Source organism: Mastomys coucha, unplaced genomic scaffold (genome assembly GCF_008632895.1).
Source record: "Mastomys coucha isolate ucsf_1 unplaced genomic scaffold, UCSF_Mcou_1 pScaffold14, whole genome shotgun sequence".
NCBI classification, from domain to species: domain Eukaryota; kingdom Metazoa; phylum Chordata; class Mammalia; order Rodentia; family Muridae; genus Mastomys; species Mastomys coucha.
In genome coordinates, this window is record NW_022196896.1 from 108,910,803 (window position 1) to 108,926,117 (window position 15,315).

The 15,315-nt window shown below is 38.5% G+C and overlaps 1 protein-coding gene across 7 annotated transcripts in view; it reads right to left on the reverse strand.

Moving 5' to 3' along the window:
* The window catches only part of Sphkap (SPHK1 interactor, AKAP domain containing), a 134,089-nt gene that overhangs the window by 83,132 nt on the left and 35,642 nt on the right, over positions 1-15,315 (reverse strand). For all 7 annotated transcript variants that reach the window (XM_031368190.1, XM_031368191.1, XM_031368192.1 and 4 more), the window contains one exon: positions 11,944-12,043. In XM_031368190.1, coding sequence (XP_031224050.1) covers positions 11,944-12,043 — 100 coding nt within the window. The remainder of the gene's footprint in view (positions 1-11,943; positions 12,044-15,315) is intronic.

The following is a 15,315-nucleotide window of genomic DNA, read 5'->3' on the forward strand; positions in this document are numbered from 1 at the left end:
ATCCACTCCTCTGTTGAGGGACATATGGGTTGTTTCCAGGTTCTGGCTATTATAAATAAGGCTGCTATTTTCACTTCTAGAATCTTGTCTTTTCCAGGATGTCATGTGTATCTCATAGCATAGAGAGTTTTCTGTGACAAGTTCATGGGAATTGATGCAATGAGTTTAAAGTTCACTGTGCTGCTGGGTGCCTTCAGCAGTTTATTTTATTGACCAACAGTACTTGTTTCTGGGTATACAGAGGTTTTTTGTTTTTTGTTTTTAAATGTGTGTTTATAATTAGAAAGGACACTTGGTTTGTTTACATCTTTGGGTAGGTACAAATAAAGCTGTTGTAAATACTTATACAAGTGTTTGTTTGGTTTTCCATTTTTATTGGGGAGAGTGTTCTAGGTGAACACATAAGAATGAGCACTACTAAATATTAAGGTAAATTCATGTAGATCTAGTGAGCATTCATGTAAGTTTATCAATTTCAATTTCCACTTGCCAAAAAGCACAATGCAAATTCCACCATGTTTATTCAAGCACTTGGTATTATTTGGTAGTATATTATATATCTGGTACTAGCACTTTGTATATTATAAATGTTATAAATAAATATTATTTATTTTTAAACTTATTTTACTAGCTATAAGAGTTTTTATGAACATTCACATACTCGGCTAATTGTATAACCTTGCTGTCTTCTCACTAGGCTTTGTTTATTTAACTGGGGAATCAGTGGGCAAAACAGAATAGCATTTCATGTAGAGTCTTGCTTCATTCTATTGTGGCAGGAAAAAAATGGGATAATTGATAAACATAAATGTCAGATAACTAACACTACAGGAGGGGTCTATACCAGATGAAGACTTTAAAGAAGTAAGATGCTATTTTGGAAAGCATATCTTGGCAGGTTTCTCTAACACTATGCTAAAAGAATTTTGAAGGCTGTAAAGATAACATTGAGCAGAGATCTGAATGTAGCGAGGTGTCAGTCACATTCCCATCCAAGGAAAGAGCAGTGGCCCAGGCAGAGGTCAAGAGCACAGAAGCTCAAAGCAGGAACATGCATTTGAAGGACAGAAAAGAGCCCAAAATGGCTCAGGAAGAGGCGTGATGGAAATAAAATTTCCCAGAAGTAAAAAAAGAACCTTTTATCTTTTGATAAGAAAGCATCTGAAGCTAAATTGGGACAGAGCATTTTCAATGTCTGGAAACACACTAAGATTATTTTTTTCTTAAATCTTCTCTTACTATAAGTTTGGACCATTTAGTCAATGGATTAACTAATTATTGGATTATATTTATAATACTGCTTCTTATCTGGAAGGGCCAGTGACATCATAAGTGCCTTTGCTGTTGTACTCTGAGTTTTATATGGGTTCTGGGGATCCAAACTCAGGTCCCCATGAGTTCACAGCAAGCTCTCTATTCAGTGGGCCATCTCCCCAGTCTCAAACAGTTCCACCCCAAATGGTGTGTGACTCTGACTAATCAATTACTACCAAGCAATCATTTAAATATAGGAAATATTTATAATAGCTTAAAAGTGTAGCACATGTATGCACAAACCCTGGGTCTAGAATTCAGAGGTTTTTGCTCAATTTCATACATGTAAGTCTGTGAAGATTTAATCTATGCCTTTGCTGACTTTCCTTTTGGAGTCTTCTGTTTTCTGCTCTTGGATAAAACATCTATCCATTATTTCAAAGGGAAATTGCACAAAGTCTATTTAAAGCACACCAAACTACTGAGCAGAAACAATGGCATAAATAAAATTACTGCATAGAAGGAAAGGTGGCATTGAAAAGCCTTTCCCACTGGGTTTAACCAAATGCCAAGGTAGCAGTTCCCTTTCTATGCTAGTTTAACGGATGACTGGGCTCTTGTGCGTTAGCCTCCTTTTACAATAGAGAGCTGGATTCTCATGTACGGATGATGGTTGTCCATGGGATATACTTTTTAATTCTTTTTAATTCTTTTTTTTTGTTGTTGTTGTTGGATGTAAAAGATTCTTGAATTACGCTATGGATGCCTGAGAAGACTCTAATATACTCTAAATGATTGTTAGAAAAGTATGCCAAAGTAAAGGTATTCTTTTAGTACTTAGAATAAAACAGTTCTTCATCAAGGAGGAAGCAGAGCCTAGAAAACCTGTGGTGGAAAGTGCCGTTGGCAGGGAAGCCAATGCATTCTGCCTTTGCTGTAGAGAGGAAATGGGAAGAGCTTCAGTAGCTCCAGATAAGCATGCAACATGGCTGACTGAAGACTGGCCCCAGCTAAGTCACTCTTTATAGCAGGAGAGAACTTATTTATGAAATGCTTTTAGTATCAGTTCTTGTTCTAATTAAGCTTGTTGCTGGTGAATAAGTATGGGATATACTGAATTAAAAACATTCTTCTCTGACAAACACCACATAAAAATTTAAGTATCTGAGTATAAAATGGAAATGCTTCATGGGGAAAGGGAGTGAAATTAATGACTCCATGTACATGGCTTAGCCACTTTGTATGCTAACCTGGGTTAACATGCACCCTCACATGGCAAGCATCAAACCATGCAGTTTCAGCATATCCCAGATAGCTTGTTACTATACCCATAGTTCTCAGTTACACATCTCCTGAAAGCTACACTGTATCTCACTGTAGTTCTGAGAATGGGCTAAGAGGACAAAGGACAGTTTAGAGCCTGGGAAATTCTTGGGACTGGTGGTGAAGTTTCAGGCTGTATTTGTCAGCCCCCAGATGTCAGCTGACCAGAAAAAAAAAACTTAAAAATTTGATCAGAAATGTTTCCATATGAGTGTAACTAGGTTTGGGTATGGACTATGAAGCAAGGGTATAGCAGAAGCAGACATACTCAGGAAATGAAGGATATAGCCTAATTTATAAAGGGTCAGCAATGGCTTGAATGCAAGTCAGATTTATAACAAGAAGAAAGCTGATTGGTTGCTATTTGATTGCTATGTGGAATCAATGATCATGGTACATTTGTGAGATTGGTGAAGGGAAATACTATTTTAATAATAACCTATGCAAATATATGAAAAATCAGCTATGAGGGATATATATATATATATATATATATATATATATATATATACACATACATATATATATATACCAAAGCCTGCTACTGATTTTATATTATTTGTATAGGTATGAAAGAGTTAGGCAATAGAGAATTTACCACTGGAAAAAAAGAACATAACTGTAATAATGATGTGTCACCTCAATATAAATACAAATGTTTGGCACCTAATAACTAAAAGAAAGTGGTAAATTTCATTCCTCAAACACATTTCTTCTCTGGAAGAAGCCATTGGAAACATAAAACACATTAGGAGCTTTGCAGTAGACAAGTAACTTAAGAGACACATTTGCTCATGGATGTTCTTCTGGGAGAGCATGAGCCTTGGGGTAGTTCTTTCAGGATGAGTCAGCTTTGTGAAAGAAAGAAATGAGCCTAGTATAGCACTTCTCAACTGTCCTAATGCTATGGCCCTTTAATACAGTCCTTCGTGTTGTGGTGATCTCCAAACATAAGATTATTTTGGTAGCACACACCTTTAATTCCAGTGCTTGGGAGGCAGAGGCAGGCAGATTTCTGAGTTTGAGGCCAGTCTTGTCTACAGAGTAAGTTCCAGAACAGCCAGGGCTATAAAGAGAAACCCTGTCTCAAAAAAACAAAAAAACAAAAGAGAGAGAGAGAGAGAGAGAGAGAGAGAGAGAGAGAGAGAGAGAGAGAGAGAGTATTTTCATAGCTACTTCATAACTAATTTTCCTACTGTTGTGAATTGTAATGTAAATATCTGTGGGTTTTTAGTGATCTTAGTCAACATCTGTGAAAGGCTCAGTCAACCCCCAAAGGATCATGACCCACAGGTGGATAAAAAATGACCTAGTAAATGTAGGTGAGCAAATGACTAGGCTCTCTCAGAGAGATGTCTAAGTCAAATACGCTCAAAACATCAACTATATTCTTCTTTCTTCTTTGAAATTGGCTGAATGGAAAACTAGGCACCAGAGCAAAAGGAGCCTGGTAGAAAATGAGGAAAGATTTATGCTGTCAGGGTTGTCTGAGGAGAGAGGAGAGCGCACTATAGGCTTCTAAAATGAAGGGGATTTTAGATGTAGGATGGAGAGAAGAGTGAAGAGACTGATGCTGTTGACAGCCAGCAGAGTGGGAAGTCTTTTCCTAAGTACCCAAAGAAAGAAAGAGAACTGCAAATGCCAGATTGTGTTTTCAAAACTCAAGACCCCTTCCATTCCAGTATAGATATTTTTAGATTACAGTTTAAAGAAAGTTTATGGTAATTGCAAGTACTCAGAAGAAAAGATATAATTCTAAAAGCATAGTATCGTTCAATTTTCACAAAATATTCTAAGCTATTTTGGATTTTCAGAGTCCTACTTTTTTGGCTTAAAGGAAAGAGAGAGTTGAGCAAGATTCTTTCAGGGCTGTTCAAACAGCAGAAAAGACACAAGAGTAAGACAGGCATGTTGACTCTCAGGCATTAGATAGTAAAAGTATTGGAGGAAAAGGGGAAGAGTTCATAAATAAATGCAGTCCTCCATCACATTAAGTTTTGAAATATAGAGGTAAATCATATTCATATTGAAAATTAAGGCACAATTGACAGTGTTAGATAGATCATCCCACAAATCATCACTGTGTTAAATTTTCCCAAGAATAAACTGGTGGCTGGGCATAGGCTGCCCCTCTTCTCAAGTTCAGGGTGAACTCAACTGCTCCAATGACAAGAGAAGACATTTAGCATTGTGACCTGCTTTTACTGACAGCAGTGGAAATAAGTCCCTGCTGGAAGCCTTCACTATTTGCATTTTGTCCTCAGTGCAACCCTGAAGCCTTCTATTTGTGATTTTGCTCTAGACGTGCAGAAATTTCTTTAGGTGGTCAGTGAAATTGCTCTCAGAAGGAATCTTGGTGTATGCTCTTCACTTACAGAGAGATCCTGGACTCACGGTTATCTTTTCCTTTCTCTCACTAGCCTCCATGCTTCTGAATGTTCTCAACTGTACCACCACTCCAGATGTTTTGGCCTAAATACTCAGAGATCACCCTCTGTGTAACCTTCACTGCCATGCAGATCTATTAACCTTGACTTCAGCATGTGTCTCATCATGGTCTCCCTTTCTCCCTTCCCACTGCTCCCACACAGGTTCAATCTGTATACACCCCACTTACCCCACCCTATTAAGTGGCCCTTGTTGGCATCCCAGAATCTAGTAATCTTTGGCTCCAAAAACATACTTTTAGACTTTCTAACTTAGCTATCTTTAAGTATCATTTTATATGATAACTTTCTATGCCTTTAAAAAAAGTTTCCACTCATTATTACTTCATTGTTTTCTATATGTGTAAGTGTTTTTGCCTGTGCATGTCTGTGCACCATGTGCTTTCAATGCCTGATGTGTCTAAAAGTGAGTATCCACTCCCCTAGAGCTGGTGTTACAGATGGTCATGAGCTGCCATACAGGAGCTGGGAGTTGAACTCAGGTCCTCTGGAAAAGCAGCCAGTGCTTCTAGCTGCTGAGCTGTATCTCCATCACATGGCCCCTCACCAAGTTTCCATTTCTTTACTGCGGTAGAATGGATATAAAATAGAGCATCTATCCAGTGAATTTAACAAAAAGTAATGAGGCCATTCTTTTGTATCAGATGCTGAACATGAAGACCACTAGATGCTACAGGAGTACAGAGACCATGCAGGGACTTCCATGCACTTTGTAGAACAGAGGGAGACAGCCCCTTCTTTAGACTGCAGTGTATTGTTTTAAATTTTGTTCATTCTCTCATTCTCTAAGTGTTTCCAATCTGAATGGGATTACTATCACACAACACCATAACCATTCCCCACCGTGTGACTATATGACTCTCTGGCTCCAGAAAATCATTAGCTTCTTGGAAGCAATGTTGGAGTTTTGCTCCAAACAGTTCTGTCCTTAGAGATATGGGTTGGATCATTTGAATGTGTGTTCCTCCATATATGAATTGAGTTGCTGTTGTTAATTCCATGTCCTCAAAAATGATTTGAGTTTAGATGAAAGGGTGTTTTACAGAATGAAAGGAAACGTCAGGCAGCACCTGGTCAGTCTCTCCTCATATGTACATGAAGCACATGTAAACCACTTTAAGTGTAGGTGACAGGAAAGAATGCTTGAGACTTCGAAGAGTACAATCCAGCTGACATCAGAAGTTTGCATTTTGTCTCTAGGGACCCGAAAGTGTTCTCTGTCAGCTGCCTTAGACAACTCCAAACTTAAGGATGATTAATTAACATGAAATGAAAAGAGAAAGATAGTTAAGATGTTGATTTTTATCTAACAAGTCTTTCTTCATATCAATCTTATTTAGAAACTTGGTTCCACTCTTATCTAAAATAAAGTGAGTGCTAAAAATGCCCCACTACTGTGGGACTATGAGATGGAGTACAGTACATTCAAGGGAAAAGGAAACATGAGAGTGTTCAACATGCAAGAAATCACGTGGGATGCGCCCCTCAGCCTCACATCACACATAGATCCAAAACCTGAGATGAAGATCAAGTGCTTGGGTGGATTCCACCTTCAGATAGTTGCCTGATTCCACTGCTTTGTAATGATAGACTTTTGATTATATAAGAATACAGTAGAGACTTTTCACTTAAAGTTCAATGAATATAGATTATAATAACTTATGTAGAAGAAAATCCTTGCAAATCAGCTTAGCAGGCTTAGCACATAAAAAATTATGATAAGTGGAGCATTAGTAGTGCTATGAGAAGCTGATCCAGCATCACTGGGGGAGAGTGATAACACTTTTCCCCACCCCCAACTCCTCCCGGTTTTCTGCAGCATTCTGTGAGTCCCACATTTAACCTGCACAGTTTTGAGAATCACATTTTCAACATTAAAACTTATCCTAGATCTTCGTGCTCACTAAATTAGAGTGGCAGGCAGCTGGCTAACACACATTTCTACTTGGATGGACCAATAGCTTTGCTTAATGCCCTGTGCTCAACAAGTGTCTAAGGCCATGTCCAGGTACCACAAACTTCATTATCAATATCAGTTAAGAGAAAGGGAGATTGCAGCCACGGCAGCAGCAGGATTTTGTCCCCACTATATTAGGGCATTCAATAACAAGCATCTTAGCATAAATTTATCTGGTAATCCTAGCTCTTAAAAGCACAGGCAAGGGGCTGGTGGTAGCTTACTCATTAAAAGGCCTTCCACACAAGCACAGAAGTATTGCCCAAAATCTATATTTGAAAACAAAATCTGGGAGGACTTGGAGGAGTCAGAAGATTATACTCAAATATATTTCCTAAGCATTTTATTAAATTAAAAACCAACCAAGTCAGAAATCCAATATTTTCTTGTAATCCCAGGTCTGGGGAGGGGAAAGCAAGCCAATTGTTGAGGCTCACTGGCTGGCCAGCCTAACTTTCTTGGTGAGTTCCAGGCTAGAGAGAGAGATGGATGGAGTCTAGGGTTTAGTCTAGGCAACTAAAACCTTCCACTCACATATCACATACACACACACACACACACACACACACATACACGCCCCCACCACATATGCACCTGCACACACATAAATGTTTGCACACATACGAATGTGTCTGCACACATAAGCATACCTGTACACTCAGAGCAGGAAAGTTCTGTCATGAAAGTGCCAGACAGTGTCTGAAACCACTACTATGTAGTCATCTGAAATCTCTGGAAAAGCAGACTCTCAATGTCAAAAATACAAATGGAAGACTTCCATTTGTATTTCCATCCAAGTGTATTTTCCGATACAGCAGCTATTTTTTTTTTCCAGCCATGGCTTCCAGTGACCAGAGGAGCTGGGTGAGATTCTGAGGCCCTGAGAGATTCCTTGTGAAACACATGAGAGAAACCTTCACATTGGTGCTTCCTTTTTTCTTCTACTGGCTGCTTTAGCGATGTGTCAGTTCTGACGAGAGGACTCAATGAGTAGTAAGGTTGAGGCGATTGATTACATTCAGTGAGTTTGGGAAGTCCTGATAGTTCCAATGGCCCTCGTGACTTTGACAAAACTCTGCCTACTGTGAAGGCTGATCCAGCTGTACTGTAAACCTTGCTTCGTCTGAGATGCAAGCAGCCTGTTATTTTGATCTGCTTTGGGATGAATGCTGTGTGTGTGTGTGTGTGTGTGTGTGTGTGCACTTTTGAGACAATGTCTCATTATGTGTCCCAGGATTGATCAGGTATATAATCAAGGCTGGCCTCAAATACTTGCCTCAATCTCCCATGTATCAGAGCTACATTTGTACTCATGTGCTCAAGGCAAGATTCCCAATTTTCGGTTTCTGTACAATTATGAACATGAGATGCTCACAGCTTCAGTACCTTTGTCTGTGACTAAGAAGATTTGAAAAAAAAAATGATCAATGATCATCGAGATTAACTAGTAGTAAATAGAATAAAGGTATGGGAATTATTCAATATCTTATTGCTTAAGCGTCTAAGGACTGGGTACACTGAAGGGTTAAACACTGTGAGTTACTTTGGTGTGTGTGTTTATAGGGGTGGGTGAAGGTGTGCCAGAGCACAGTGCAAATGTGGATGTCAGAGGACAACCTTAGGTGGTCATCCTTGACTTCTGTCTGCTTCTCTCTGGTTGTTTATGGCTGTGTATGACAACTTCTGTTCACATGTGCATGACAACTCTGGCATCTGGAGTCTCTGGTGATTCTCCCATTTCTGCTTCTTATCTGGAAGGGTCAGTGACATCATAAGTGCCTTTGCTGTTGTACTCTGAGTTTTATATGGGTTCTGGGGATCCAAACTCAGGTCCCCATGAGTTCACAGCAAGCTCTCTATTCAGTGAGCCATCTCCCCAGTCTCAAACAGTTCCACCCCAAATGGTGTGTGACTCTGACTAATCAATTCCTAACCAAGCAATCATTTAAATATAGAAAATATTTGAAATAAGTGAGATATACTGTGAAGATTCTTAAACTTGGAAGTACACAAAGGGCTTGGCTAAGTAACAGTAGACCATTGGATGGATATTTTGTGTACCCATTCAGATCTTTGCCATGTACCAGGTCTGAATCAGATGCACTTCCCCATAGCAACTGATGCCCCCTGGGTTCTCTCTTACCTCTTGCTTCTTCTTTTTCTTTTATTGAAAATAGATTTCCTCTCACATAGTTTATCCTGATTATGGATTCCCCCTCCCCCCACTCTTCCCAGTTCCTCCCCACCTCACCTCCCATCTGGACTCACTCCCTCTCTGTCTCTCAATAGAAAACAAGCAGGCTTGCAAGGACGACTTCTTTCTCACCTATGTTAGACTGTCTTGAGATAAGACTATAATTAACTTGTGAATTCCTGCTTTACTTTTTCCACATGAGAAAACAGAATTATCTTTTAAACTAGATCACACATTTTCCTGTTCAGGGTGGTTTGTGATCCATCTTTGTATCTACCATCTTGTGTCTACTGTCAAGATCTAAGCGGCTTTACAACATCTTTAAGTTGAACCTTGTGAATCTGCCTACATTTGATCACTTCGGGACTGTAATAAAATGTAGTTTCAATAGGATTAAACCTACTAACAACTGTTCAGAAACAATTGTAGAATGAATGAGGTTATTTTTAAAACTTTAAAAATCTTATCTGTATATAATATACATATGTATATAAATGTCATTATGCACACATTCATATGGGTATACAGAAATATTACATGTATATGATAAAATCTTTTAGAATGGAGTTTAATTTGTTTTCATTGAGGCATTATTGTGCTACATAGCCAATTAGTCTAACATTGCTGTTACTCATGCTCTTTTCATCACTCCCGACTGGTTTTTGTTATTATTATTATCTTTATTATTATTATTATTATTATTTTGAGTAAACACCTAGCTTCTACTAGGAGTCAGTTCAGTAGTTTTTAGATACGTGTTTCTAAATGAGAAAGGAACATGACCACCTTCTCTCTCCCCATAGAAAAGGCAGTAACCAAGCTAACACCATAAATTACTCTTTCATTATTAAGTTATTTTTCTGGGACTGTATACTCTTTGATATCATTATCCTGTCTAATAACATTAGTAGAAGGTAATCTTTCTTTTTGGGTGTTTACAATATGCCAGACATTGTCCTCAGCACTTGATGTCTGTTGCCTCTTTCTGGTCTTATCTCAGTCCTCTGAGGTGGGTAATATCATTATCTTCATTTTTCAGATGAGGAAATTGAGGCATCCAGAGCTAGTCATTTGCTGTAAATCACACAAGTGACAATGAATGAGGAGCTGGCTGTCAGATCCAAGCATTGTGACTTCAGTCCTTGAAAATACCACATCCACATAGATCCCACCAACAGGAATGTATGTACCTTAGAAATTAGAATGCACTGAAAAATCCACTGGCTCTATGAAATATAGTATATGGAAAGTACTGCATGATTTGAAGTTACAGACTTAGAAATGTACCTAATGTTTGAAGGTTGCAGCTTACTCCTCTTATGAAAAGCTCAAAATAAGTTTGAGTGGTAGAACCTCATCCCAGTATCCTACGCTAATAATTGGGACTTAAAGCATCAATTCCTCTATAGATAATGTATAGTAGGAAAAATCATAATACATCCTATTAAGAGCTTTTAGTTAGATAGGTTTATTCACCATTTGGTTTTGAGTGAATAGGTGAGTTCGATTTCCTCTTAAATGGCTCACAAAGGCTGTGTTTAGACACTTGATCCCAAGATTGTAGTACCATGGAGAGGATGAGGAACATTTAGATGGAATGTGGAGGAAAGTCTGATCTTTAGAGGCATGTCCCCGACAGGGATACAGGACACTTGGGTTCACTCTCATATATTCCTACAGCGTTGACTAACTCAGTATAAAATCAAAAACAACAGGGTCAAGAGACCATAGACCTGAACCTTTGAAACTATGACCTGAAGTACTTTCCTATGTACACTTATTTATCTTGTTCTGTCTCCGCTAAGGCAAGCTGGTGGTACACATAGCATGAAAATATATTGGAAAAATTGTGTTTACTGTTTCCTTTCTATATTAATTCTGTTGCCTAATGTATATGCTTGTTAATTGTTTTATAGTTTAAAATTATCAATTTGTAAAACAAAGTTGCATGGATAAAAGAATAGATAAGCCAATTAAGTGGGCACAGTACTCGATATCTTGATATATATGCAAAATATACACAAATAGGTAAAACTTAATGTATATTACATATAAGTAATATATGTATATATTTAGTAAAATAATTTGTTTTAATTTACACATTATATGTCCTGCATAAATAAGCATTAAATAGTGTCAAAATATCCAAAATATCAATGGGGGAAATCAGGATCTTAGACATTTTGCTTTAAGTGTTGTGCTTTAGTTGGATTGACAGAATAAAAAATAGGGTTGTTAAGCTGAGTTATTTTATGCTTCACAAAAAACTATTTTCTGCAAGTATCATGAAGGAAGGTGGCAGTTGTCCAGCCAAGATTTTAGAGAATGCAATTCTGCTTCTAAGGTAAGCCAGGCACACCTCATTCATTGGGAAGCCATATTCTACCTTTTGGTAGTCAGAAAGTTTTCTTCAATATAATATAGCTCAAAACAGTAGGTTAAGCCATTTAAAACCTGGGAAGACTGTCCATATGCAAGTAGCTGTTCTCTATGGATACCATCAGACCCAGGTCCTGAAGAACAGGCAGGATTGGGTTGGTTAGGCAATGAGGCTTATCATTTTCAAGTTAGGACTTTGGGTATTGTTCAATTATATTATTTCTATGAATTGCATTTTAAAAAGTATCATCAAGCCATACTTGGGAAAGTAAAACGTGGGTCATTTGATTGTTCTTGTTGTCTCTACATGAAGAAACATGCTTAAAAGGCTAAGCTTAGGTACCGATCCATTGGCTCAATGGGAAGAACCTGTCATGAGAAAGGGTTACCTTTTTACAGGCTGTGATGGAGCCAGCCAGGCTGCCTGCCGTGCCGCTGGTGATCTGCTGTGGCTCTGAACCTTCATGCATCAGTGGTGACTCCACGTTGCTGCGTGCCCCGAACACAAAAGAAAGAGAAGACAGTCAGTCCACTGACTCATCTCTCTCCTTGGAAATGCAGAGCGAATTACATTTTGCATGCCATCAAACCCATTTTTTTTCCCTCTGATTGCAGTCAATACAACCAGTCCCGCTCAAACTGGCATTTCCTTCTTGAGATCGCTTTGGGAATTGGAAATATGACGGGCAGTCATATTATGAACAGAAAGCTGCAAGCCGTTGCTTCCCACAGTGCTTAAGTGGACGCAGTCCCATCTGCCTGACTTCTGACAATGCTACCCACTTTTCTTAAGCAGGTTTTAAAACAAAATAAAGCCTTCTCACTTGTCACATCAATTCAGCCCTGCCAAGTCAACATGTCATAAAATACTCATTGAATTTTTTCAAAATGAAGGTAAAAAATGATTTTAGCCAGAAATGTAGTGTGACAATGATACCAGAAAGAATATGAGCCAGGCAAGGGCCAGCTACCCTCTTAGTATCTCTCTGGTGCCAGAAAGTCCTTCAAATTGTCTGCTTCTAAGTTTTGAAATGTATCCCTACATCTGTACCAAACTTTGCTGGCTTTGTCTATGACAAACAAGGCAACAAGGCAAACATATTTTTAAAGATTTAGAATTGTTGCTACTTTTTTTGTTTGTTTGTTTTGTTTTTCGAGACAGGGTTTCTCTGTGTAGCCCTGGCTGTCCTGGAACTCACTCTGTAGACCAGGCTGGCCTCGAACTCAGAAATCCACCTGCCTCTGCCTCCCAAGTGCACTACCACCGCCCGGCTATTGTTGCTACATTTTTAAGCGATGGTAAAAACCGAAGGTTTGAATTTTTTTCCATTACAAAATTGAGAGTAGAAAATTAAAGCCTCTTTTAAATGCTAAAATGTCCTATGACATTTTATAAACATTTTAAACATCATTTTCCTTTGGAAAAAATATGTCAATTTGGAATCTGAAGACATCCTACTATCTTAAGTGAAGTGCTTGGTCATGAAAAAAGGAAAAGGAAAAGAAGTAGTCATGGAAGAAACATGGGAGATATGGAGGGATGGAGTAAAACATGGGAACATGGAGGAGTGGAGTAAAACATGGGAACATGGAGGAATGGAGTGAAACATGGGAACATGGAGGAATGGAGTGAAAGAGAAATGCAAAGAAGCAATAGGGGTTAGTATAGGTTACACATTGTTAGCATGTTATAGACAAGACCATAGCCCAGCTAATCTTGGCCCACTCCTGCTGGTCTCTGAATAGAGACTATAATGCATTTTCCATTTTAGGGGTCACTCACGCCCTGTGGGCAGGAATTCAGGAAGAGACCTCTGTGTCCTGTTTCTATTGTACTCCCAACTTGCTTTGGTCAGCTACTGGATCACTGTACCACCTCTTCTAGGATTTAGGTGCAGAGTTAGGTCATATTCTGCATCTCTTTATTTTATTAGATATTTTCTTTATTTACATGTTATATGATTTCTTCTTTCCCAGTTTTCCCTCAAAAAAAAAAAAAAACAACCAAAAAAAAAAACCCAACAAGAACAAACCACTGTTGAGGTCACATCTCTTTTTTAGGCCTATGATCCCCAGAAGGGCCCAGAAGTAAGAAAGGTCCCAGGTTGATAAGAAACAGTAAAGACAGCCAGTCATCATGCTTCCACGGCTCTAGAAGGAAATTCACCTGGTTGAATGAGTCAATTAGACACCCAATTCAGCAAGCAGGTGATATGAAAACAGGGAGTGAAATATAAGCCTTGAAACTTACATAGCTGTCCACCAGGCATATACTGCCAGGCTTTAGAAAACCTGGTATAATGCTCAAAAGCTTTAGAAATGGTCACTCATCCATTAAAAGGAAGAAATAGAAACTCTGCCCATCAATTTCTTAGTGGTGATCTCCCTCCTTTTTGATACACTTGCTGGATGTAAAGATACACAAAGGAATATAAGTTTTGTTACTTGTCTACAAGGCTCACTCCATTTGCTCAGTAAAGACTATAGAAGCAAATATATATATATATATATATATATATATATATATATAAAATATATATAGTATATATATAATATATATATATATATAATTACTAGTTGGAGAACTAAATGAGGAAATAGAATGACATCATAGGTTTTAAGTCAGTTTGATGATTTCATTATTTCATGGTGAGCACCGTGCAACCTTACCACACCAGTATTGGAAGCAGGTAGACCTCCTCATCTCCCAAGCTACCAAATACAGAGCTCCGAGGCCATCTAACATAAACAACAAGATACACGAATATCTGCCTTTTAAAATCATGTTATATGGATGTAGATTTCCAATATGCGACTTTACCATTTACTCCATCTCTTCCATAGCCTTTGGGTTAGATTTAGGATATTTAAGTTTTTATAAATATGTTGCCTTTAGTCTCCATGGAGGTTAAACTTGGGCTGCTGCAGAATGAGAGAAGATGGTGGTGACAGGAAACTCATGCATTTAGTAATATGAGCTTAAGCTGACATGAAAAGAATTGCTGTCAAGGCATGCATTACAGTTCTACAAGTTTCTCTAATGGGCAAGCCTGCAAATCTTCCTTGGGAGATTCCCCTTTGATTCTTGACAAGTGTTGGCAATATTTATTGAGGCCAGCCTTTCAGGCTCGTTTTTGTGTGGAAGCTGCAAAATCAGTTTCAACGAGAAGGACGATAAAGTGGGCAAGAAGATATAAAAGCAAAACATGATGTAAAGTAGTGATTTTAAGCTGTCCCTCTATCATATCAAGTGGCTCTTTTTACAGAAAAATAAAATGGTGCTTGTGAACAAAAGAGGTATTCAGGGGCACTGCATTGTGTTCATTATGGACTCGTGTGCACTGAAAGAATAGGTCAACATCGAGGGCCCCATGATTTCCCCAGAGACAAGTATTTCATATGTAGACTTTTCTATGTATTTCTACTCAGAACCTGGTCCAGGAGCCAGCACCAGACCAGATCCTGGTCTCCTCAGGATCCTGAGATTTCAGGTTCTTCCTTATAACTATGGAATTAGACTGTAAAAAATTACATTAAAGCCAAGTGACTTCCATGCCCACTGAATCTGAAAAGTCCTTGTCTGTCATATTAAGCAAATTAAGTGATGTGCATCCTAATTTGCCGTGATCCTTTTTGAACATGATGTTTTCACCCAGGAATATTCTTTCCAATTCTCCTCCTGTTTTCTTAACAATCCCTTCTCTATCAGTTGTCTCAGCTTATAAGTTACTCACTCAGGTTCCTCCTTCCTGCCTTCTCTT